The sequence below is a fragment of the Chiloscyllium plagiosum genome, unplaced genomic scaffold, assembly GCF_037043375.1.
Source record: "Chiloscyllium plagiosum isolate Xiang-an unplaced genomic scaffold, Cpla_swu_hap1 HiC_scaffold_35, whole genome shotgun sequence".
Classification (NCBI taxonomy): Eukaryota; Metazoa; Chordata; class Chondrichthyes; order Orectolobiformes; family Hemiscylliidae; genus Chiloscyllium; species Chiloscyllium plagiosum.
In genome coordinates this window covers 32,783,788-32,808,714 of record NW_028270173.1, presented here as the reverse complement: position 1 = coordinate 32,808,714, position 24,927 = coordinate 32,783,788, and the positions used below count along the sequence as shown (strand labels likewise).

Below are 24,927 nucleotides of genomic sequence, written 5' to 3'. Positions count from 1 at the left end.
CAGTGTGGAAACAGACCCTTCGGCCCAACAAGTCCATGCTGACCCACAACCCACCCCCCCCCCTACACGTAACACTATGGGCAATTTAGCATGGCTAATTCACCTAACCTGCACATTTTTGGACTGTGGGAGGAAACCGGAGCACCCGGAGGAAACCCACGCAGACACGGGGAGAATGTGCAAACTCCACACAGTCAGTCGCCTGAGGCGGGAATTGAACCCGGGTCTCTGGCGCTGTGAGGCAGCAGTGCTAACCACTGTGCCACCGTGCCACCCACATGGATGGGGTAAATGAACAAGTTCTTTTCCCTGGGTGGGAGAGTCCTGAACTAGTGTGCATAGGTTTCGGGTGAGAGGGGAAAGATGTAAAAGAGACCTAAAGGGCAACCTTTTCATGCAGAGGGTGGTGTGTATATGGAATGAGCTGCCAGAGGAAGTTGTGGAGGCTGGTACAATTGCAACATTTAAAAGGCATTTGGATGGGTCTATGAATAGGAAGGGTTTGAAGGGATATGGGCCAGGCGCTGGAAGGTGGGACTGGATTGGATTGGGATATCTGGTCAGCATGGACAGGTTGGACCGAAGGATCTGTTTCCTTGCTGTACATCTCTATGTCTCCATGACTCTATATGTAAAGCTGAGGTTAAAAGTAATGTTGGTCATTCTCAGAAGGCAAGTCAGCATTGGTGGCGAGAAACAAAGTTAACATTTCAGGTTGATATTCTTTCATCAGGCAGAAGAAAGATGATATCACAAGTTTTTCTTTAAGCTCGTGCAAATGTGCAAGCAACAGAAAAGTGCCAGAAGATTTGTGGAAGGGCAGGAGAGATGAACTAACAAGAGGTTTCATGATACCAAAAACCAAAAGGAATGGAAATTGATGCAATAAAGAAACAAAGACCAGGTACAGACAAGGTGTCAGTGACTATATAGCAAGCACGCGAATGTATCAGGAAGGGCTAAAGGAATAAAGAAGCCGAGAGAGAGAGAGAGACAAAGAGACAGACAGAGAGAGAGAGAGAAAAAAAATGCATGTATGCATGATGGTGGCGGAGGTGAAATGATGTAAAATTGTTGAACTCAATGTTAAGGCCAGGAGTCTATGAACTGCTGAGATGAAAGATGAGTAGCTGTTCTTCAAGGTTGCCTTAAGTTTGATTATTTAGGAACGAAAACCAACATATCCACCTGGAATAATGATTGTTGAAATCTGCAATAACTAATCGTCCCACAGAACAGCTTGTGGTTACAGCTCCAGGGATGGTCACCTCTGCAGACCATCCAGGTATTAACGTGAGAATAGTTACCTAGTTTCCAGCTTACCACGACTATGTTTGCAGATCTGGGAATGTTAGTGCGGCTTCCCCTATAAACCAAATGAGTGTGATTACGTCCATATTAAGGAAATTTGCATAACATCTTCACAGATTGATCTAACAAGATTCTTTAGATGAATTTCCTTATGTAAAATCATTTCAGTACACTTGGGGAACCAAGGAAATTCATCCCATAATGCATTTTGTATAAGTAATTTGAGAAACTCTTTTACAGACAGAAATTGTTTTAACTGCATGACAACTTTTGAAAGAAAAACCTGTGCAAAGAGACATTAAAGAGCTACACGAATAAAAGCTCTTGCTGTTGTATCTGGCTTAGGTTGCCCTCGGCTATTCTCTGCCTCTAGTGTATCCTATATAAGTGGCATTTAGATTTGGACTGTCGATGTAAGTGGGACCTACATTTTCTCTCCCATTTTGAATTATTTCTAGATTTGCTTACTAGTTGAAAATGGTCCCTCAATTTGATCACGGCTGAAAATTATTTCTACTTGGTCATAGCTACACAGTTATCTGTCTCACCTGAACGTTTCCTATTGCCGCAAATTGTTGCTTTATGAATATAAGTGCAACTTTATTTCAAAAGTGACCACTGAGTCCTTTACTATCACCTATTCCGGCGGAAAAAAAATCCAGATCAGAACAAAGTCATGAGGTTTAAAAAACAAAATGCCACACATCTCATTAAAATGTGACCGTTTATGCCCTCTATTTCATAAAAATGGGTGGGTGGGGGTTTAGAATTGATTGAATAATAAAATTAAATGGCTTTCAAGGAGAAATCAAATGTGTTTAAATGAATCATTATTTAGGGGACATTTGAAGAAGATGTTTCTGGATGTTGACTTTTTCTGTAACCCACATGTTTAGTACACTGGATTGGACCTGAACAAGCAAGTACCTCATGATATGGATATGGTGCAGCAAACAATGAAGAAGGCATGCAGATTGTTGGTGTTCATAGCCAAAGGATTCGAGTACAGGAGCATGGATTTTCTGCTGTAGTTGGACACATGCCTTGGTGAGACCATACCTGGAGTAATGCGTGCAGTTTTGTTCCCTTTACCTGAGTAAGTAGTTCTGATGATGGAGGGGTTACAGCAAAGATTAACCAGTCTGTATCCTGAGATGGCAGCACTGATGTACGAAGAGAGATTGGATCAAATTTTCAAATTCACTGGCGTTCAGAGGACTGAGGGGAATGTCATAGAAACCTCTAAAATTCTAGCAAGACTGGGGTGGGTGGGAGAGGGGATCTCATAGAAAATATAAAATTGTAAGAAGGACAAGACAGAGTAAACTCAGGGACTGTATGCATGGTGATTAGGAGTCTAGAACCAATGCGACAGTCTAAGGATAAGGGAATGATCATTTAGGATTGATATGAGGGTAACTTACTTCACACAGAAGGTGAGACCAAAGCATTGAGTGTTTTCAAGAAGGTGATAGATATAGTATTTAGCGTGAAAAGGGTCAAATTGTAAGAGGAGAAAGCGGGGAGAGGGTAATGAGTTGGAAGATCAACCACCATCACAGGGAATGGTGAAGCAGAATGAATCCTGCTTCTATTTTCTATGTATGTATGAGACATTCCAGTAACAAGGTGGGATGTATGAGAGACTATCTGATTGAAACACATTTTAAGGGGCTTTACAGGATAAGTGCTGAACACGTGTCTCCATTAAAATCACAGGGTCAGATTCTCACAATAAGGGAATTGTCACATCAGACTGCAGTGAGAAATTTCTTCCATGGAAGGTGTGGGAATCGTTCAACTCTCAGCCAGGAAACGAAGTGATGGTTGACTCACTGAGTCTATCCAAGTCTTTCCAAGATTTTAAGTGAACCGAATGAAAGGGGGTTAATGGGGAACACTGTACCAAAAACATGTCGATGAACCTCATTGGGTTGAAAAATGGAATAGACTTGAGGGGTCAAATGTTCTGTGCGAGCTCCTTTCTACACTGTTCTTGTGTTTCAAATGAATTTTTCAAGAATATCAATTGTGGCAGTCGGAGTAAATACGAAGCAGCATTTATAACTTACAATTTGTAATAACCTCTATAGGGAGAGAAAGTCCTAACTGTAACATACATTCCAGACAAAAGCTGCTCACCAACAGGCAATACTAGAATTGTTTGTTTCAAACTAGCCTCACATCCCATGAGAAGATACCCTATTATGTATTCGTTGACTCATGACGAATGTTATGCTTCTGGACTTCATTCACGGGTCAATACCAAATGTTGTGCAACTGCTCCGGCTCGTTTTCCCGTAACTGATTTGCATGGATGGGAAATCACCAGGTACAGAGAAAAAAATGCCCTTTATTCCAGAGATAAATGGACATTGAGAAACATCCCCTCAATGAATATTATCTGCAGTGATAGAGTCATAGAGCACAGAAACAGACCCTCCATCCAACCAGTCCACGCCAAACATAATCCCAAACCAAACCCTTTGGAAGCTAATGCCGCAAGAGTTGAAACAGATCTAGGCCATTCAGTCTGTTGAATCTTCTCTCTCATTCAATTACATTATCTGATAACTCTGAACTCCATTTTCCTCCCATTATCCCATGCCCTTGATTCCACTATTGGTTAAAAATAGACCAACTCATCTTTGAATATATTTAACTAAAATCCTCTGTGGTAAAGAATTCCAGATTCACCACCATCTGAGAAAAGACATTCCTCCCGTCTCTGTCTTAAATTGGCGACCTTTACTCTGAGATTATGCCCATTTGATCCTCAGCATTCCCACAAAGGGAAATACTCTGCCAACATGTATTCGGTCAAGCACATTAAGAATCTTATATGCTTCAACTGGTTGCCTATTTCTCTTCAAAACTCCAATGTGCACACACTCAACTTCTCCATGTAGGGAAAAAAACTATGCCTGATATCAAACTTGTCAACAATCTCTGGACTGCTTCCAATGCCAGTCCATCCTTCTTTCTCTGGGCGACCAAACGGTACACAGTATCTAAGTCAAGCCTTACTCGTCTCTTGCTCAACTTTAGCAAAAAGTTTCCTATTTGTACATACAATTCATTAAGGCCTACGTTCCATTTTCCTTGCCTACTACCCGCTGAATATATATGCTAGCATTTCAATGATTTATGCACGAGGACACGAAAATCCTCAGTGCTGCAGTTTTCCACAGTCCTCAATTATAATAATATTCAGCTCATCTATTCTTGCCAACTTCACATCTTTCCACACTGTATGCCATTTGCTAAGTTTTTCTCAGTCACTTAACCTGTCCATATTCTGCTTCAGATCACTTCTTTGATCGTCACTGATTGCTGTCCCACCTGTTTTTGGATCATCTCCAAACTTTATAAGGGTCCATTCACTCCACTCATTCATCTCATTAATACACATTCTAGGTGATTCTGGTCCCACTATGGATTTTTTGTGGGACTCCACTTGTTACCAGTTGCCTGATTGTAAATGCTCCCATTGCCCAAATTGCATTTTTTTTTAAAAAAATTAACCAACCCTCTAGGCACGCAAATGATTAAGTTAGATTGAATTCCCTACAGTATGGAAACAGGCCCTTCAGCCCAACAAGTCCACACTGACCCTCCTGAAGAAGGGCTAATGCCCGAAACGTCGATTCTCCTGTTCCCTAGATGCTGCCTGACCTGCTGCGCTTCTCCAGCAACATATTTCCATCTCTGATCTCCAGCATCTGCAGACCTCATTTTCTCCACACTGACCCTCCAAAGAGTAACACACCCAGACCCATTCCACTACCCTATATTTACCCCTGACTAACGCACCTAACACTATGGGCAATTTAGTATGGCCAATGCACCACATCTTTGGATTGTGGGAGGAAACCAGAGCACCCAGAGGAAATTCACGCAGACACGGGGAGAATGTGCAAACTCCACACAGACAGTCACCCGAGGTGGGACTCAAACCCGGGTCACTAGCGCTGTGAGGCATCAGTGCTAACCACTGAGCCACCGTGCCGCCCCCACATACACTTTGCATATGTCTTCGTGGTAAGGAATTTCAAAAATACTAAGCAAATATACTACCAGTATACCAAGTTTTTTAAAGAATTAAGTACCACTATGTGTAATATCTTACCAAGCACCTTTTGGTAATGTGCATGCACGGGCTCTCGATGATCAATTCTGCTTCATACCTCCTCAAGAAATTCAATTAAATTTATCAGATATAATTTCCTCTTTATGAAACCATGCTGACTCTACTTGATTATATTGTGTACTTCTGTATGCTCTACAATTACATAATTTATAATAGATTCTGTTACATTATTCACAATTACAGATGTTAAGGTAACTGGCCATTTCTTTCACTCTCCTTTTCTTTGTCTCTCTGTTCCTTGTTGAATATTCTTAATGCTACATAACAAAATTAAATGGTCTATCGAGGGGAGGTCAAGTTTGTTCGATAGAGTACTGGTTTAGGTTTGGTAAAAGAGCAAGATTCTGTATTTGTTTTTGTTTCTTGTGCCTGTTTAATGGATCTCTGTGTGTTGTGCAACTGACCTGAAGCTGACTTCGTGATTCATTGACATTCTAATAAAAAGTTGAGAAGTGTCCTTGTTTAATATGTTTCGCATTTTTTTAGGGATTTGACAGAGTGAATAAGAGTGTTACATTGGCAGTTTTCCAATCCTCTGGCACTTCTCCCGAATCCAAGGATTCTTGGGTGCTAACTATCCGATCATCCACCAGCTCTGTAGTTACTTCCCTGTAAATATTCTAGGATGTAACCCATCAAGTCATGTGATCTTTCACCTTTAGCCCCATTTGTTTCCCAGGTACTTTTCTATGGTGATAGTTATTATATTAATTTCACACTCCCTCCCCATTTGCCCCTTGATTGTTTAGTATTTTTGAAATTCCTTACCACGAAGACCGATGCAAAGTGTTTATTGTTTATTCAACTCATCTGCCAGTTCCTGATTCTATGCTGGTATGTTCTCAGCCTCACTCTCTAAGGGACCTGTTCTTAGTTTGGCCTGGAGCTCCTTATTATCCGTGTAAAGAACTCCTGGTGTCCATTTTTATGATTCTTGCTATTTTACCCTTTTCTCTCTCTTCGATTTTAGTTGACCAGTTTTGTAATTTCACTATCTCTTGGTAACTAACTTCTTCCATTTTGAGTCTGGGCCACAAGACCCCTTTAAACGCTGCTGCAAGGCCCTTCAGACTCCATGATGATAGTGTTCCTGAAAGGGCTATGGTTGGCAACAAATGCTCTCTCGTTATCTCCCTGCCCCTCAGCTCCCACCCCCCACCGCCCCCCCACCCCGCCCCCCATTGTTTTGCCTCTGCAACAGTATTCAGTGAAATATTTCATGATTAGTCTGCTGTGGCATTGTTATGAAATTGAACTTTCTACATAAAGTGGTTTCGTTTTACTTTTTCTTCAGCAAACGCACTGGGAAAGTGGACTAGATTCCCTACAGTATGGAAATGGGCCCTTCGACACAACAAATTCACACCGACCCTCCAAACGATAGCCCACCTAGAGCCATTCCCCTACCCTATATTTACCCCTGACTAATGCGCCTGACACTATGGCATTTTAGCATGGACAATTCACCTGATCTGCAGATCTTTGGATTGTGGGAGGAAACTAGAGCAAACCCACGCAGAGATGGGGTGAATGTGCAAACTTCACACAGACAGTCGCCCAAAGTGGGAATTGAGCCCAGGTTCCTGGTGCTGTGAGGCAGCAGTGCTAACCACTGAGCCAGGAATGCACCGCATAATTGTACTAGTCAAAGTGTAAATTTGCATGGCACTATCCAAATTCTCTCTTGATATGCGAGCATCCATATGAACACCACCTATTGCTTATTGCTGCAGACACTGGCAGAGAATACAACTATTTCTGCAAGCCTGGGGTTACTGATTAATGCCCTTCAACCTCGAACTCCTGAACAAGTGGTCACTCGCTTTGCACACTACCAGAATAAAGGTCTTCTCCCTGCAATTGCATCATATGTAGTGAAAGTCCAGACACAACAATCAGTTTGCGAGTGTCTGTTGATCATTAGCTAAAAGAGTGCGAGGGAACAGTTTCCATCAATATCTGCTTCAGCTAGGCTTCTGTCAACCATCTGTCACACCATGGAATATCCACTATTTGTCTGGGTGAAGGCAGCTCCTACAACACTCAGGAAGTTTGACACCATGCCAAACAAAGCAGCCTGCTTGGTTGATACCATGTCCATAACCATTCGCTTCTTCCACCACCGATGTTCAGTAGCAACAGTATCTAACATCTAAAAGAAACACAACAAAAATTAACCAGTGATCCTTAGACTGCACCATCCAAGCACAAAACCATTACCATCGGAGAACGAGTTACAGATTCATTGGTGCACCATCTACTGCAGGTTCTATACTGCAAGTCATTCACCATCCAGAGTTTGAATATGTCACTGTTTCTTGACTCTTTCTGGGTCAATATGCTGGAGGTCCATTCCTAATAATATCTTGGGTGTCTCTACACCACATGGACCTTAACGGTTTCAGAAGACAGCTCACCGTCACCTTCTCAAGGCAATTGGGGGTGGAAAACCAATTCTGGTGCAATAAACAAAGTCAACAACCCATAATTGAATAAGACAAATGCATCTTCTTAATATTTCTAATCTAAGCTTATCTAACTGGGCAGCACGGTGGCACAGTGGTTAGCACTGTTGCCTCACAGCGCCAGAGACCTGGTTCAATTCCCGCCTCAGCCAACAGTCTGTGTGGAGTTTGCACGTTCTCCCCGTGTCTGCGTGGGTTTCCTCCCACTGTCCAAAAATGTGCAGGTTAGGTGAATTGGCCATGCTAAATTACCCGTAGTATTAGTGGAAGGGGTAAATTTAGGGGAATGGTTCTGGGTGGGTTGCTCTTCGGAGGGTCAGTGTGGACCTGTTGGGCCAAAGGGCCTGTTTCCACACTGTAAGTAACCTAACTTCACCATAAACACAATTATTCAATTCATCAGTTGCTTATTGTGGCAGCAAATTCCTCATTCTCACTTTTCCCTGCGAAAAAAATTCCCAACACTATCTATCACATTAACAGTGATTTGGAATGATTAGAATCCCTACAGTGTGGAAGCAAGCCACTTGCCCCATCAATATACCAAAGCTGACCTTGGATATCTGCGAGGCTTTTTTTTTGGATCCCCCTGGAAATGCTGTACAACCTAACATATTCTTGCACTAACTAAAAAAATAAACATCAATTGGATCACCTTTGTGTGGTATCTTTTAAAAAAAAAACTCTCAATACCTATAATCTCTCAATTATGGTTTTATCTTCAGAATTCCTCTTTGCATCTTCTCTAGTTTCTCCTGGTTTGTCACAACCTCCATTCTCCATCATACGGTGGCTCAGTGGTTAGCAGCAGCAGAGACCCGGGTTCAATTCCCACCTCGAGCAACTGTCTGTGTGCAGTTTGCACATTCTCCCCATGTCTGCGTGGGAGTGCTCTGGTTTGCTCCCCCAGTCCAAAGATGTGCAGGTCAGGTGAATTGGCCATGCTAAATTGCCGGTAGTGTTAGGTGAAAGGGTAAATATAGGGAAATGGGTCTGGGTGGGTTGCTCTTCGGAGGGTCGGTATGGACTTGTTGGGCTGAAGGGCCTGTTTCCACACTGTAAGTAATCTAATCATATTCTTCTTTCTCTTTTCCATCTTCTCTCTCAGTTTTTCTATAACAGATGCTGCTTTCTTGTAGACTATGGGCAAAGAATAACCGACTACTGGGACATCTGGTTAATATATTGTGTGAGGCAGTCAGATACTATGCTCAGTGCATGAGTTATGTATGAAAATGGAAAATATGTGAAATTTTCTGGAGTTAGTGTTATTACTGCTCAGACCAATTCCCTTGAGCACAGGCGGAAAACATGTTGTTATCCTGAATCTGAGTCTCTTATCAGCTTATCAAGTTGAATGACAACATGCCCCTAACTCTATTGGGACTCTTCCTATCTGTGAGTTACAACATCATTTTATTGGCCCAACTAAAACCTTGGTGTAACATCCATTTAGAAAATTAGATTATGTGTGTGTTTGTGAGTGAGTGAGTGTGTGAGTCTGTGTGTGTGTATGAGTCTGTGTGTGTGTATGTGTGAGTGTGTGTGAGTGAGAGAGCGAGAGAGTGCATGTGTGAGAGAGTGTGCGTGTACGCGCATGTATGTGAGAGAGAGTGTGTGTGAGAGAGAGTGTGTGTGTGTGTGAGTGTGTATGAGAGAGTGCGTGTGTGCATGTGTGAGAGAGAGAGTGAGAGTGCATGTGTGTGAGTGTGAGAGAGAGTGTGCATGTGTGTGAGAGAGTGCGTGTGCATATGTGTGAGAGAGAGAGTGAGAGCGCGTGTGTGTGAGTGTGAGAGAGAGTGAGAGTGCATGTGCTCGCGTGTGTGTGAGTGTGTGAGAGAGTGCGTGTGTGTGAGAGAGAGTGAGAGTGCGGGTGTGTGAGTGTGAGAGAGAGTGAGAGTGCGTGTGTGTGAGAGAGTGTGTGCATGTGTGTGAGAGAGTGCGTGTGCATATGTGTGAGAGAGGGAGAGTGCGTGTGTGAGAGAGTGCGTGTGCGCGCATGTGTGTGTGTGTGTGAGAGAGAATGGATGTGTGCGCGTGTGTGTGTGAGAGAGAGTGTGTGTGTGTGCATGCGTGTGAGAGAGTGAGAGTGCGTGTGTGAGTGTGTGTGAAAGAGTGCGTGTGTGTGAGAGAGAGTGAGAGTGCATGTGTGCATGTGTGTGAGAGAGAGTGAGAGTGTGTGTGTGTGAGTGTGTGTGAGAGTGCATGTGTGTGAGAGAGAGTAAGAGTGCGTGTGTGCATGTGTGTGAGAGAGGTGAGAGTGTGTGTGCGTGTGAGCGTGAGAGAGTGAGAGTGCATGTGTGCGAGCGAGAGAGAGAGTGAGAGTGCGTGTGTCTGTGTGAGAGAGAGTGAGAGTGTGTGTGTGTGAGTGTGAGAGAGAGTGAGTGCGTGTGTGCATGTGTGTGAGAGAGAGTGGGTGTGTGCGTGTGTGTGTGAGAGAGGGAGAGTGCATGTATGCATGTGTGCGTGTGTGAGAGAGAGTGAGAGTGCGTGTGTGTGTGAGAGAGAGAGTGAGAGTGCGTGTGTGCATGTGTGTGAGAGAGAGGGAGAGTGCGTGTGTGCATGTGTGTGAGAGAGAGTGGGTGTGTGCGTGTGTGTGAGAGAGAGGGAGAGTGCATGTATGCATGTGTGCGTGTGTGAGAGAGAGTGAGAGTGCGTGTGTGTGTGTGAGAGAGAGTGAGAGTGCGTGTGTGCATGTGTGTGAGAGAGAGTGGGTGTGTGTGTGCATGTGTGTGCGTGAGAGAGGGAGAGTGCATGTGTGTGAGTGTGAGAGAGAGTGAGAGTGGGTGTGTGCGTGTGTGTGAGAGAGAGAGTGAGAGTGTGTGTGCGCGTGTGTGTGAGAGAGTGTGCGTGTGTGTGAGAGAGTGCGTGTGTATATGTGTGAGAGAGGGAGAGTGCATGTGTACGTGTGTGTGAGAAAGTGCATGTGTGCGCATGTGTGTGTGTGAGAGAGAGAGTGGATGTGTGCGCGTGTGTGTGTGAGAGAGTGAGAGTGCGCATGTGTGAGTGTGAGAGAGAGTGAGTGTGTGTGTGCATGTATGAGAGAGAGTGCATGTGTGTGTATGTGTGAGTGTGTATGAAAATGTGTGTGTGCACATGTGTGAGTGTGTGAGAGAGTGTGTGGGTGCGTGTGTGTGTGAGAGAAGAGAGTGCGTGTGTGTGTGAGTGTGAGAGAGGGTGTGCATGCATGTGTATGTGTGTGAGAGAGAGTGCATGTGTGCGTGTGTATGTGAGTGTGTGAGAGTGCATGTGTGTGTATGTGTGTGAGAGAGTGTGTCTGAGTGTGTGAGAGAGAGAGTGCATGTATGTGCGTGAGTCTGTGTGTATGTGTGTAGTCTGTGTGTGTCAGTGTGTGTGTGTATGTGTGTGAGTCTGTGTGAGTGTGCATATGCGTGTGTCTGTGTGTGTGTATGTGTGAGTCTGTGTGTGTGTATGTGTGTGAGTCTGTGTGTGTCTGTGTGTATGTGTGTGAGTCTGTGTGTGTATGTGTGTGAGTCTGTGTGTGCGAATCTGTGTGTATGTGTGTGTATGTGTGTGAGGCTGTGTGTGTGTCTGTGTGTGTATATGTGTATGAGTCTGTGTGTGTATTTGTGTGTCTGTGTGTGTGAGTCTGTGTGTGAGTCTGTGTGTGCCTGTGTGTGTATGTGTGTGAGTCTGTGTGTGTATGTGTGTCTGTGTGTGTGAGTCTGTGTGAGTCTGTGTGTATGAGTCTGTGTGTGTATGTGTGTGAGTCTGTGTGTGTGTCTGTGTGTGTGTGTATGTGCGTGTGTGTGTGTGAGTCTGTGTGTGTATGTGTGTGAGTCTGTGTGTATGTGTGTGAGTCTGTGTGTGTCTGTGTGTGTGTATATGCGTGTGTGTGTGAGTCTGTGTGCGTGTGTCTGTGTGTGTGTATGTGTGTGAGTCTGTGTGTGTATGTGTGTGAGTCTGTGTGTGCGAATCTGTGTGTATGTGTGAGTGTGTGTGTATGTGTGTGCGTCTGTGTGTGTATATGTGTATGAGTCTGTGCGTGTGTATTTGTGTGTCTGTGTGTGTGAGTCTGTGTGTGAGTCTGTGTGCCTGTGTGTGTATGAGTGTGAGTCTGTGTGTGTGTGTGTCTGTGTGTGTGAGTCTGTGTGAGTCTGTGTGTGTATGTGTGTGAGTCTGTGTGTGAGTCTGTGTGCCTGTGTGTGTATGAGTGTGAGTCTGTGTGTATGTGTGTGTCTGTGTGTGTGAGTCTGTGTGAGTCTGTGTGTGTATGTGTGTGAGTCTGTGTGTGAGTCTGTGTGTGTGTATGTGTGTGTGTCTATGTGTGTGAGTCTGTGTGAGAGTCTGTGTGTGTGTCTGTGTGTGTGTGAGTCTGTGTGCGTGTGTATGTGTGTGTGTATGAGTCTGTGTGCGTGTGGTTGGTCGGTGTCTGGGTGGGGGGCAGAACATCAATTCAAATTACGCACACGAGTCCACTGAAATGTCCAGCAATGTAAATGATTAACGATTGAGTCAATATTCCTGTGGTGTCCTGTCTATAGAACTTTCCACCACACATTCAGGTTGCCATTTCGCGGAGCCTTCCCACAGACAGCGGCCCGTCCTTTCCAGCAATGGCATGGCAAGTCTTCCTCTTCTGGCTGTCTGTGCTGATATCTGTGGCTGAACAAACACCCTCGTAAGTGAATGCAAAGTCAATGCTCCAGAGCTATTCTGAGTGCGTGATGTTAAGAATGGTGAAACGTCAAAAGTTCGCGCCCTGACAAGGCATTTTACAAGGAGCGAGGAGAGTTCAGCGGCATGGAGTCTCGAATCAATGGTCTCAGGGTTACAGAGCGAATCGGGGAAGTTCCACGCGATGCCCATTTTATTTCCTGTCAGTTGGGTTGTACATGGTTCCAAGGACATGGAGGGCACTCCATTCTCATCCTGCTCCCAAACGCACGAAACTTCTCTCACCTTTTTTTTCCGCCTGTGGGCTATTCTGTGAAAAGAGCCGACCGCGTCCCTTCCATTTCAACGGTGGCTATATAATTCGCAAGTGGCCAGGGCATCGGCTAGGATTTCTGTGGCTCTGGATTTTTGTGTTTAGTTGTTCCTTTTTTTTCCCGTTCTGGTCTGCTTTGTTTCTGCTTGTAGGGAAATTTGAGGCGCCCAGCCAATCTGAAAGACACTTGACTGACGGTTAAGGAATTTGTCTCCCTCCGGTGGTAATGTTGGTTTACTTATTGAGGTGTGGGTGTGGGTGGAATTTGGGGCTGTGTACGGGAGGTTTACCAGATTGGTACCAGAAACGGACACGTTGGCATCCACACCGGGAGGTTGGATGGGCCTCAGGATTCACCCTGTTCGGAGATCTATTTTCCTTAGAGGTTTCTGAAACTTTGGGACATTCGGCCTCAGAAGGCTGTGAACGTGGGGACAGAGGCGGAGGGATTCTCGTTGGGCAGGGAATCAAAGGTTTATCTTGGGTTAAATGGGCAAGAGGAATTCCAAACACAACCGATCAGCCCCTCAAATTGCCCCCCCCCCCCCCCCCGCTCATACTTACTTTTAAAAAAAAATCAATTTGCTGTTTTGCATTGCTGTGCGTGTGAGCGTCAGTTTGTGTGTCTGTCTGGATGCGTGTGCGTCTGTGTCTCTGTGTATTTGTGTGTCTGTGTGCGTGTGCGTCTGTGTCTCTGTGTATTTGTGTGTCTGTGTGCGTGTGCGTCTGTGTCTCTGTGTATTTGTACGTCTATGTGCGTGTGCGTCTGTGTCTCTGTGTATTTGTGTGTCTATGCGCGTGTGCGTCTGTGTCTCTGTGTATTTGTGTGTCTGTGTGCGTGTGCGTCTGTGTCTCTGTGTATTTGTGTGTCTGTGTGCGTGTGCGTCTGTGTATTTGTACGTCTATGTGCGTGTGCGTCTGTGTCTCTGTGTATTTGTGTGTCTATGCGCGTGTGCGTCTGTGTCTCTGTGTATTTGTGTGTCTGTGTGCGTGTGCGTCTGTGTCTCTGTGTATTTGTGTGTCTGTGTGCGTGTGCGTCTGTGTCTCTGTGTATTTGTACGTCTATGTGCGTGTGCGTCTGTGTCTCTGTGTATTTGTGTGTCTGTGTGCGTGTGCGTCTGTGTCTCTGTGTATTTGTGTGTCTGTGTGCGTGTGCGTCTGTGTCCCTGTGTGTATTTGTGTGTCTGTGTGCGTGTGCGTCTGTGTCTCTGTGTGTATTTGTGCATCTATGTGCGTGTGCGTCTGTGTCCCTGTGTGTATTTGTGCGTCTATGTGCGTGTGCGCCTGTGTCTCTGCGTGTATTTGTGTGTCTATGTGCGTGTGCGTCTGTGTCTCTGCGTGTATTTGTGTGTCTATGTGCGTGTGCGTCTGTGTCTCTGTATGTATTTGTGCGTCTGTGTGTGTGTGCGTCTGTGTCCCTGTGTGTATTTGTGTATCTATGTGCGTGTGTGCCTGTGTCTCTGCGTGTATTTGTGTGTCTGTGTGCGTGTGCATCTGTGTCCGTGTGTATTTGTGTGTCTATGTGCGTGTCCGTCTGTGTCCCTGTGTGTATTTGTGTGTCTATGTGCGTGTGCATCTGTATCCCTGTGTGTATTTGTGTGTCTATGTGCGTGTCCGTCTGTATCCCTGTGTGTATTTGTGTGTCTGTGTGCGTGTGCGTCTGTGTCCCTGTGTGTATGTGTGTGTCTATGTGTGTGTCCGTCTGTGTACCTGTGTGTATTTGTGTGTCTATGTGCGTGTGCGTCTGTGTCCCTGTGTGTATTTGTGTGTCTATGTGCGTGTGCATCTGTGTCCCTGTGTGTATTTGTGTGTCTATGTGCGTGTGCGTCTGTGTCCCTGTGTGTATTTGTGTGTCCATGTGCGTGTCCGTCTGTATCCCTGTGTGTATTTGTGTGTCTGTGTGCGTGTGCGTCTGTGTCCCTGTGTGTATGTGTGTGTCTATGTGCGTGTGCGTCTGTGTACCTGTGTGTATTTGTGTGTCTATGTGCGTGTGCGTCTGTGTCCCTGTGTGTATTTGTGTGTCTATGTGCGTGTCCGTCTGTGTCCCTGTGTGTATTTGTGTGTCTGTGTGCGTGTGCGTCTGCGTCCCTGTGTGTATTTGTGTGTCTATGTACGTGTCCATCTGTATCCCTGTGTGTATTTGTGTGTCTGTGTGCGTCTGTGTCCCTGTGTGTATTTGTGCATCTATGTGCCTGTGCGTCTGTGTCTCTGCGTGTATTTGTGTGTCTATGTGCGTGTGCGTCTGTGTCTCTGCGTGTATTTGTGTGTCTATGTGCGTGTGCGTCTGTGTCCCTGTGTGTATTTGTGCGTCTATGTGCGTGTGCGTCTGTATCCCTGTGTGTATTTGTGTGTCTGTGTGCGTCTGTGTCCCTGTGTGTATTTGTGCATCTATGTGCCTGTGCGTCTGTGTCTCTGCGTGTATTTGTGTGTCTATGTGCGTGTGCGTCTGTGTCTCTGCGTGTATTTGTGCGTCTATGTGCCTGTGCGTCTGTGTCTCTGCGTGTATTTGTGTGTCTATGTGCATGTGCGTCTGTGTCTCTGCGTGTATTTGTGTGTCTATGTGCGTGTGCGTCTGTGTCCCTGTGTGTATTTGTGCATCTATGTGCGTGTGCGTCTGTGTCCTTGTGTGTATTTGTGCGTCTATGTGCATGTGTGCCTTTGTCTCTGCGTGTATTTGTGTGTCTATGTGCATGTGCGTCTGTGTCCCTGTGTGTATTTGTGTGTCTATGTGCGTGTGTGGCTGTGTCCCTGTGTGTATTTGTGTGCCTATGTGCGTGTCCGTCTGTGTCCCTGTGTGTATTTGTGTGTCTATGTGCGTGTCCGTCTGTGTCTCTGCGTGTATTTGTGTGTCTATGTGCGTGTGCGTCTGTGTCTCTGCGTGTGCTTGTGTATCTGTCCAGTTGTCTGTTTTTTCGTAATCTTATGTCGATTTGTATGGGTGAATATATGTATTTCTGAGTGTGAGTGTGCATCTTTGTGTGCATGTGTTTGTGTGTATGTGTCTGGGTATCACTGTATGTGTATTTGTCTCTGAGTATCGGTATTCTTATGCCACTGTGGGCGGGTACGTGTTTATTTGTGTTCTGTGTGTTAATGTGCGTCTCTGTGTGTATATGTATGCGTGTGTATGCGTCTGTGTTTGTATGTGTCTGTGTCTCAGTATATGTGTGCGTGTGTCTCTGTGTGTTGGTATGCACACATCAGTGTGTGCAGGTCGATGTACATTTGTTTGTGTCTCTATCAGTGTGCGTTTCTGTGTGTAAGTGTATGCATGTGAATATGTCTGTGTGTACGTATGGCTGAGCATTAGTTTATGTATGTTGGTATTCCTATCTCAGTGTGTGCGGATGTATGTGCATTTATCTGTGTGTGGGTGTGTCTGTGCATTTGCTTGTGTATCTGTGTGCGTGTCTATGTGTGGGTAATTCTTGTGTCTTTATGTGTACATGTCTGTGTGTCAGTATGTGCCTCTCTGCGCGTATGTCTGCTTTGTGTCAGTGTGTGTGTGCAAAATCATAAACGGTGAGTTATAAAGAAAGGCTGGATAGGCTGGGACATTTTTTCACTGAAGTGGAGGAGGCTAAGAGGCGATCCGATCGAAGTTTGTGCAACAATGAGAGGGATAGACATAAGAGGGATTTTTTTTCACACAGAGGGTGGTTCGCGTGTGGAATGAGCTTTCTGAGAAAGTGGTGAATGCGAGGAAAATTACAACGTTTAAAAGACATTTGAATGGATTCATGAATAGGAAAGGTCTGGAGGGATATGGGCCAGGAGCAGGCAGGTGTGATGTCCACCACGGTCTGTTGGACCGCAGGGTCTGTCTCTGCGCTGTTTGATTTGATGACTACTCTACCGACAGAATAGATGGGGAGAAACTGTTCACACTGAGAAAAGGGGGGAAAAAAAGAATGGGAGGGCACAGATGATGTGCAAAAGAAGGAAGGTGGTGTGGGGGGAGGGGAGGTGGGGGAGGGCGTGGGAGAAAAGCATTTTCACACATCGAGTGGCTAGCCTTTGGAATCCAATGCCTGGGAACGTGGTGGGAACGTGGTTCAACTGAGTCATCCAAGAGGAACGTTGAATGGTTCATTAGATAGAGATTGTAAGCAGGGAGGTGGCGGAGTGGCAGGATCTTGGCACTAGATAACAGAATGGGTGCAGGAACGATGCTGTGTGTGTAGCTGTGTGTCCTGACGTATCTGTGTATGTGGCTTGTGTGTATGCATGCCTGTATTCGTGAGCATGACTGTGAGTCTGTATGTCTGTATCCCCCCATGTCTGCTTAGATGTACGTTCAGGTCTGTGTGCATATGTTAATGATTGCTTGTGTTTGAGGAAATCTGTGTTTGCGAAATGTGTGTGTGTGTATGTGTGTGTGTGTGCATGTGTGTGCGTGTATGTGTGTGTGTGTGTCTGTGTGTGCGTGCCGATCTGCGTGAGAGAGCCTGTTTTTGTGAATGTGTGTACGTGCGTGAATGTGTGCGTTTTCGTGTGTGTGTCTTTGTGTGTGTGTGTGTGTGTATGTGTGTGTCTTTGTGTGTGTGTGTGTGAGAGAGAGAGAGAGAGAGAGCCGACATGTATGTATATGTACGTGTGCTTGCTATTTCAGGTGAGGTCAGAGCCTTCAAATAATCCTCCTGATTACAGGTGAAACATGTTAGCGACTAGTAGGGCTGCATCTGTCTTGGGTCACAGCCTTTAGAAAAGGATGCAAGCCTGAGTGAAATTATGTAATGCAGATATGAAACACAATCACATGGGGTGCTTTGGATTTCAGGGTGCAAGTTTAACCTCCCTAACAGCAGTGGTCAACGAGAAAGCAAAAACAGTGGAAATCTGTTTTCTTAACAATTTAGCCTCATGAAGCAGAGTGGGACGTTTACTGTTGTTGATGTAGAACTTTTTTCCGCACTTGCGGTAACTTTAATGTGACTGATGTAGTATTTGGAACTGGCAGCCTGAATGGATGCTGTTTGCAGCAATGATGAATTACAATGATAGAGCGACTTATCTCTGGTTGATATTTAGCAGAGTCCCCATTGCATGAAACATCCCCAGATGATGTTTCGGCTGGTCAATGGGCTAAGTGTCCACCATCTGTCGCGAACGGAATTCATTTCCAAATTTAAGTTTCGCTTTTTTTTTTCAGATGCGACCTCATATCTAAGGTCAAACAAAACTAAAGTTTAATTCCTGCCCTATTTAACTGTGCTGCCTTATACACGGATAACTGTCTGACAGGCTAAGGACTGCCAAGCGTTAAATTAATATTAATAACATGACAAGAAGTTTGACACTCCTGCTTCCCAAGGCCAGCCGGTTGGTTTCCATAGAAACAGCGTAAGGAAACCATCACAGTGCTATGTAGAATATTCGATACAGAACTTGATCATATTTAGCAGATTCCAAATCAGAAGAAGAAGAAAATACAGGAGATAAATATTAAATTAATGCCGTTATAATGGCAATTAAACTTTGATTGGAATTCATTAAATCATAATTCTGCATTTTTTTTCCTTAAAAGTTCATTTTGAATACAGGGAAGTGTATTCAAAACATCTCTGGGGAATTTTGCAGCGAGACTAGGGGGTAAAGAGTTGATGCTGCATCCAATCAGTGCTGCTGGCATCTGCGGAGAGTGTAACAGAACACAGCGTGTGGTGAAACTCACGCCTTTCCATTTAGTTGGTCATTTCAAATGAGCAAGTGACGGAAATGCGTGTCAATTTCACGCAGGCTGGCGCTGGCATGTTCAAGGCCATTCGGGGGGCCGCACTGTCCCCTGCACGCCCCGCCTCCCAATGGCTGCACTCACTTGCTATTTTGATTAACTCGTTGTTTGACTCCTCTTTTGTAATTGACAAAACTCCTAGCTACTTAATCAGTGCCCCCAACATCATTCACATCGGGGTGAAGGAGAGCGTCGCTATCCAGTTGGATGGAGCAGAAAATCCCGTCAAGGTCAAAGTTTATTTATTCGATGTGACGGGCTCCAGAAAGCTTTCCAAGGATGTTGATTTTGAACTAACGGCAGGAAATGGTTACCGTCAAATCAAAGACATTGCCGTAAGTACTGCCATCGGGACTCATGCAGCGACGTGCGAACCCCTCTGTCATTTATTGATTTAAGTGCCACTGTTGAGGGAGTGCACCTTCTCGCCCCAAATGAGACGTCCGTGTTTTGATACAAGGTGGAAGCTTCCTGCGCTTATACTTAAAATTCCAGTCCACTAGTCTCTCCCAGAACTTGGCGATTATTTAAATGTGGAGAAACTGAGGTCTGCAGATGCTGGAGAACAGAGTCGAGAGTGTGGTGCTGGAAAAGCACAGCGGGTCAGGTAGCATCCGAGGAGCAGGAAAACCGACGTTTCGGGCCGTTTCCTGACCGAAACGTCGATTCTTCTGCTCCTTGGATGCTGCCTGACCCTGCTGTGTTTTTCCAGCAACACACTGTCGACAATTATTCAAATGTGGCCTCGGTACACCTTTGCGTAATGGCGTTGAAACTAGACCCTAAAATACTCTTGACTTAACCACTATAATAAATGCCGGTAATATTTGTACAGGTGGGTTAACTGAAGTGCTCAGTTCATTCTTCAAAGCTCTACGTCTTTTCCTTTAGTGTCGGTGTCACTAACAACGCCAGTGTTACATCCCCATCCTTAGGGCTCAATGGGCTGTTGCGCCGTTTAGAATGCAGTGGAGAGCCAGTTACAGTGCTATAGTTCTGCAACAGGGGGCTGGTTTCCTTCCGTATTGGATATGACTCAAGCAAATGGGTTTTTACAACAACTGATGAGAGTTGCTATGGTCACCACAAAGGGAATCAGCGCTATATTCCACATTTGACGAAGTAAACTTGAGTACCACCAGCAAAAGCAGTGAGGGGATTTGAACCCAGGTCCACAGATCATTAACTTAGGCATTTTAGATCACTATCCTAATGACATTGCTTTTTCACAGCCAGCCCCTTGCATTTTTGCACCGTAAGCTACACTCTAATGGATGTAAAATATGTTCCTATATGTCTGCACCGTAGCGCATACAAAACACATCTTGCAGCCATGATAAATGCAAGTTAGTTGATGCTATTTATAAAAGACGAGCACATAAAACATGTACATTGATGCATATCCTACATGTGATACGGGCTAAGTTAAAGCTAATATTTCCATTCTTAGAAATGGTTTTAACCTATGAAAGCTATCCTTGGTCATAGAGTCATAGAGATGTACAGCATGGAAACAGTTACTTCAGTCCAGCCCGTCCATGCCGACCAGATATCCCAACTCAATATAGTCACACCTGCCAGCACCCGGCCCATATCTCTCCAAACCCTTCCTATTCATGTACCCATCCAAATGCCTTTTAAATGTTGCAATAGCACCAGCCCCTATCACTTCCTCTAGCAGCTCCTTCCATACACTTACCACTCTCTGTGTGAAAAGATTGCCCCTTAGGTCTCTTTCATATCTTTCCCAATTCACCCTAAACCTATGCCCTCTAGTTCTGGATCCCCAGGGAAAAGACTTTGTCTATTTATCCTATCCATGCCCCTCATAATTTTGTAAACCTCTATAAGGTCACCCCTCAGCCTCCGACGCTCCAGGGAAAACAGCCCCAGCCCTGTTCAGCCTCTCCTTATAGCTCAAATCCTCCAACTCTGTATTTCGACTCACCGGTATGTTACGGTCACCATTCCCAGTTGAAGCTAGTGTTAATACTGGCTGAAATTAGTGGTCCCACCCTGCAGGAAACTGACCAGAACTTGTGGAGTCCATGCATGTTGAACATAAAAACTCAGGAATTGTTTTCACGAATTCTGCATTTTTCAATATTAAAGTTCCACTTTAAAAGTTTTCCAACCTGTCTTCAGAGGGACTACATTGGCCTGGCAATAATAAGCTTTCCCCCTTACGCCACTGGTCTTCCTATGAATAAATAAAAATGAAATTTCACACCATGTATCTAACAGTATATTAAACTTCAAATACAACAAAATAGCTTCAATGCTTGTGAGAAAAAAAGATGTATGTGTTTGTGGAATGTTAAAATCCTTTTATTACTATTGAATATCATATTTTAAAAGTCTTGAAAAAATATTAGTTCTTTTAATTTCAACTTCCACCTTAATCCAACCTATCTGTTCTAATAACTTTCTTTGAAATGGAAAAAAAACTGACTTGCCGTCTGTGAGCATACTTTGATATGGTTGGTTGCTTCATTTGGTGGATGACATCCCTTCTGATGGATGCCTGAGATCCCCAAGTCTTGGCATCAGTTAGGAGCAGACATTAAGAAACGGGAAGCCATGCAGGGAGTTTGCTGGAAAGAAAAGGTCGGGGCAACTTTTCCACGATTATGATTTCAATTACTATCACTTTAATGCTGACGACACAACCTGGGGCAATGTGAAGACGCAGAACAACATGTGTTGGAGGATTCACTTTTTATGGAAATTTACAGATTACAGACAATTTTGTGAGATTTGTGTTATACTTTAAAATTTCAAAATGCAACAGTTTATTTGAGACTTTAACCCTTCAGACAACAGGAAGCAGTTTGATCAGTTAAGTCAGGAAGCTTTATTTAAGTCACCAAGTAATATTTATTAAAGTAGGGCAGGGACTTGACAGGTTTATTGCGGCCCTTGCTTCCCAATTCAACTTATGGTGCACTGTGGACACTCAATCTCTGGTTTCTCTTGAAGAACACTGCTCCAGATTCGCCAGTCTGGTGAAGAAACCACTCACTATCTACCCTGTCAAGATCTTCCATGAGCGTGCATTTTGTACATGAGATAGTCATTGAGTCATAGAGATGTACAGCATGGAAACAGACCCTTCGGTCCAACCTGTCCATGCCGACCAATCTAGTCCTACCTGCCAGCACCCAGCCCATATCCCTCCAAACCCTTCCTATTCATATACCCATCCAAATGCCTTTTAAATGTTGCAATTGTACCAGCCTGCACCACTTCCTCTGGCAGCTCATTCCATACACGTGCCACACTCTGTGTGAAAAAGATGCCCCTTGGGTCTCTTTTATATATTTCCCCTCTCACCCTAAATCTATGCCCTCTAGTTCTGGATTCCCCGACCCCAGGGAAAAGACCTTGTCTATTTATCCTATCCACGCCCCTCATGATTTTATAAACCTCTATTAGGTCACCCCTCAGCTTCCAACGCTCCAGGGAAAACAGCCCCAGCCTGTTCAGCCTCTCCCTGTAGCTCAAATCCTCCAACCATGGCAACATCCTTGTAAATCTTTTCTGAACCCTTTCAAGTTTCACAACATCCTTCCAATAGGAAGGAGACCAGAATTACATGGGAATATTCCAACAGTGGCCTAACCAATGTCCTGTACAGCCACAACATGACCTCCCAACTCCTGTACTCAATACTCTGACCAATAAAGGAAAGCATACCAAACGCCTTCTTCACTATCCTATCTACCTGCGACTCCACTTTCAAGGAGCTATGAACCTGCACTCTAAGGTCTCTTTGTTCAGCAACACTCCCTAGGACTTTACCATTAAGTGCATCATCTCGCATTCGTTAAAATTTCAGCGTGCGCCTAATTAACCTAGCCTCCCATTACAATACAACACTCTCACCCTAGCACTCAATGTAATGTTTATTCACTTTGCTTGTCAATGTAGATATATCGGTCCTTGAATATGAAGACAAAACGGTATAGTATTCCAGATGTTGCCCATATAAAGCCATGCAAGTATAGCTAGATATTTAATTCCTGTATTGCAATCACCTTGCAATAAAAACCACAATGCCGTTCCATTTAAGTTTTTGGGCTTTTTCTTTACAAGATTACAAAACTAATACAAAATAATGTGACCACTTTACAATATAATAGCAACAACAATATAAATAAAGCAAACAAATTATTAATCTACTCCACAAACTACCAAAACACAGAGTAAAATATAAGAAAATAAAACTCTCTATAAAAAAAGCTACGATACGGTAAATAACTAACAGAAAAGGATAACTAAAGATTCAAAATCGAATTACATCAAGTCATAACAAGATAGCTTAATAAAGTTACAACACTCAACGCTGTCTCATTGTAGCTCCCCATCGATGGGAGCAATAGTAAGCAGACCCGTATTTATACGGGATTCTTCCTCCAAGGGGCCTTCGAACTGACAGACATCATCCTCACGGCTAGACAAAGGCACTAGATACCATTCCATTTCTTAACTGCTTAATGTATTTGCATGTTGCGTTTGAGCTCATTGCACAACCAGATCTCTCTGAGCATCGGGATATGCAAATATCATACTTATTAATCAAATCCTATTCAGTATTTCTATTTCTATAGCAAAGTGAAGAATCTCACACTTGATATGATGCAATTAATCTTGATGCAAAGTAACTAGGTAAAGGTACTGCTAACCTCCATGTTATCCAACCCTGCAGGCTTCCGCTAATCTCATGAAGGAGGTTAACATTATGAAACGTAAAGACAAATACATTTCTCTTGCTGCTGAATGCCCGCAACTCTTTACAGGAAGGAGAATGGTTCCAATCCTACTATCAACAAAAAAGGGTTACATATTCATTCAGACTGACAAGCCAATATACACGCCCGGTGAAAATGGTGAGTGATAGGCCCGCTATAATGTACAGGTTTCAGCACGAGCGTGAAATGGCGAGTGAAGTGTACCCGCCGAATGGCTTTGAATAGCTAATATTCTGTCTGCTCAATAATGAAAGTGAAACAACAATTGGACTTAAGAAAAGAATTTGGTACAAGTCTGTCTTGGATTGATTATCCAACTCCTTCATGGGTATTGCTGGTTTGGCCAATTTTTATTCCTCATAACCAATTCACCCGCAAAAGATGGTACTGAGCTGTTTCCTTGAACCTCTCCGATCCTTGGAGCGTAGGAGCATCCACTGTGTTGTTAGAGAGAGTATTTCAGGGCATTGAGCCAGTGACAGTGGTGATGTACAACTTGGAGTGGAACTTGCACTTGCTGCCCTTATCGTTTCAAGTCGTAGATGTAACGGGTTTGAAAAATGGTGTCAAAGAAAATTTGGTGAGTTGAGGCGGTGCACCTTGGAGATGGTAACATTTGCACTTCAACCCATGCCCAGTTCCATTGATTTCGATTGAAATATTCGTATTTCAAAGGAAGTCACACGATCATTCGAGAATAGAAAGGGGGGGGGGGGATCACATAGCTGTTAGATATTCACAGGGGAATCACGTGGGAGCGTAAATGAGAACAATCTGCAGTATGGGCGGAAGGGGGCAGAAGATTGACTTAGTCAGAAAGCTGGTCCAGACCATAGGAATGCTGCAGTTTCTGGGATTCACCCGCATCAAAAGCGAACCCATTCGTCCACACTCCCCACTCGTGTCCAACTGTGCACACATCGCGCTAAGAATCAGTTTGAGGCCCCTTGTGCTGCAGTGGTAGCCTCCCTAACTCTGAGCCAGGAGTCCCGAGTTCAACTCCCACCTACTCCAGTGTTGTTTCAAAACATCTTTAAAAGCTTAAAACCCAGTTCTAAAGACTGAAGGTCTGTCTCATTGATAGCCTTGCTTTCTGTTCAGTCTTATTGAAGTTATTGGGATTGATTCTACAAGGAGATTGTAACTGGTGACAAACACAATGCTATATTCTATGTAACTCGCAGAGATGCTTATTGGCTCTAATTTCCCACTGGGCTTTTGAAGTGTGGGGTTATCATGCAACCAGGCTACTTAGAACACTGGAAGTAAATGAATAAACAAAAAGGGTGGTTATGAAAACCAGGTTTCTTTTTCATTTAATAAATATTATTATTCAAACGTCAATTTATTTTTATTGTACAGTGCGTTACAGGATCTTTACTCTGGATCAATATATGAGACCAGTGAGCGAGACGATTAAAATAACTACATATGTGAGTACGCTACTAATTATATCGCACTTTCTCACTGATTTCCTTTTGTTTGCTTCGTTTAATTGACTTCAATTCCCAATGTCATCTTGGTGAACTTTACCAGTCCTGGCCTCCTTGGTAAACAATGAGGCA

At 44.3% G+C, this 24,927-nt stretch overlaps 1 protein-coding gene across 1 annotated transcript in view; it reads left to right on the top strand.

The window, feature by feature from the left end:
- The first annotated feature begins 12,349 nt into the window (after positions 1–12,349).
- Positions 12,350–24,927, top strand: part of LOC122541251 (complement C4-like) — a 129,226-nt gene continuing 116,648 nt past the window's right edge. The window contains exons 1-4 of the mRNA XM_087979483.1: positions 12,350–12,568; positions 18,754–18,946; positions 23,320–23,500; positions 24,725–24,795. Of these exons, the coding sequence (XP_087835609.1) occupies positions 12,504–12,568; positions 18,754–18,946; positions 23,320–23,500; positions 24,725–24,795 (510 nt within the window). The 5' untranslated portion in view covers positions 12,350–12,503. The remainder of the gene's footprint in view (positions 12,569–18,753; positions 18,947–23,319; positions 23,501–24,724; positions 24,796–24,927) is intronic.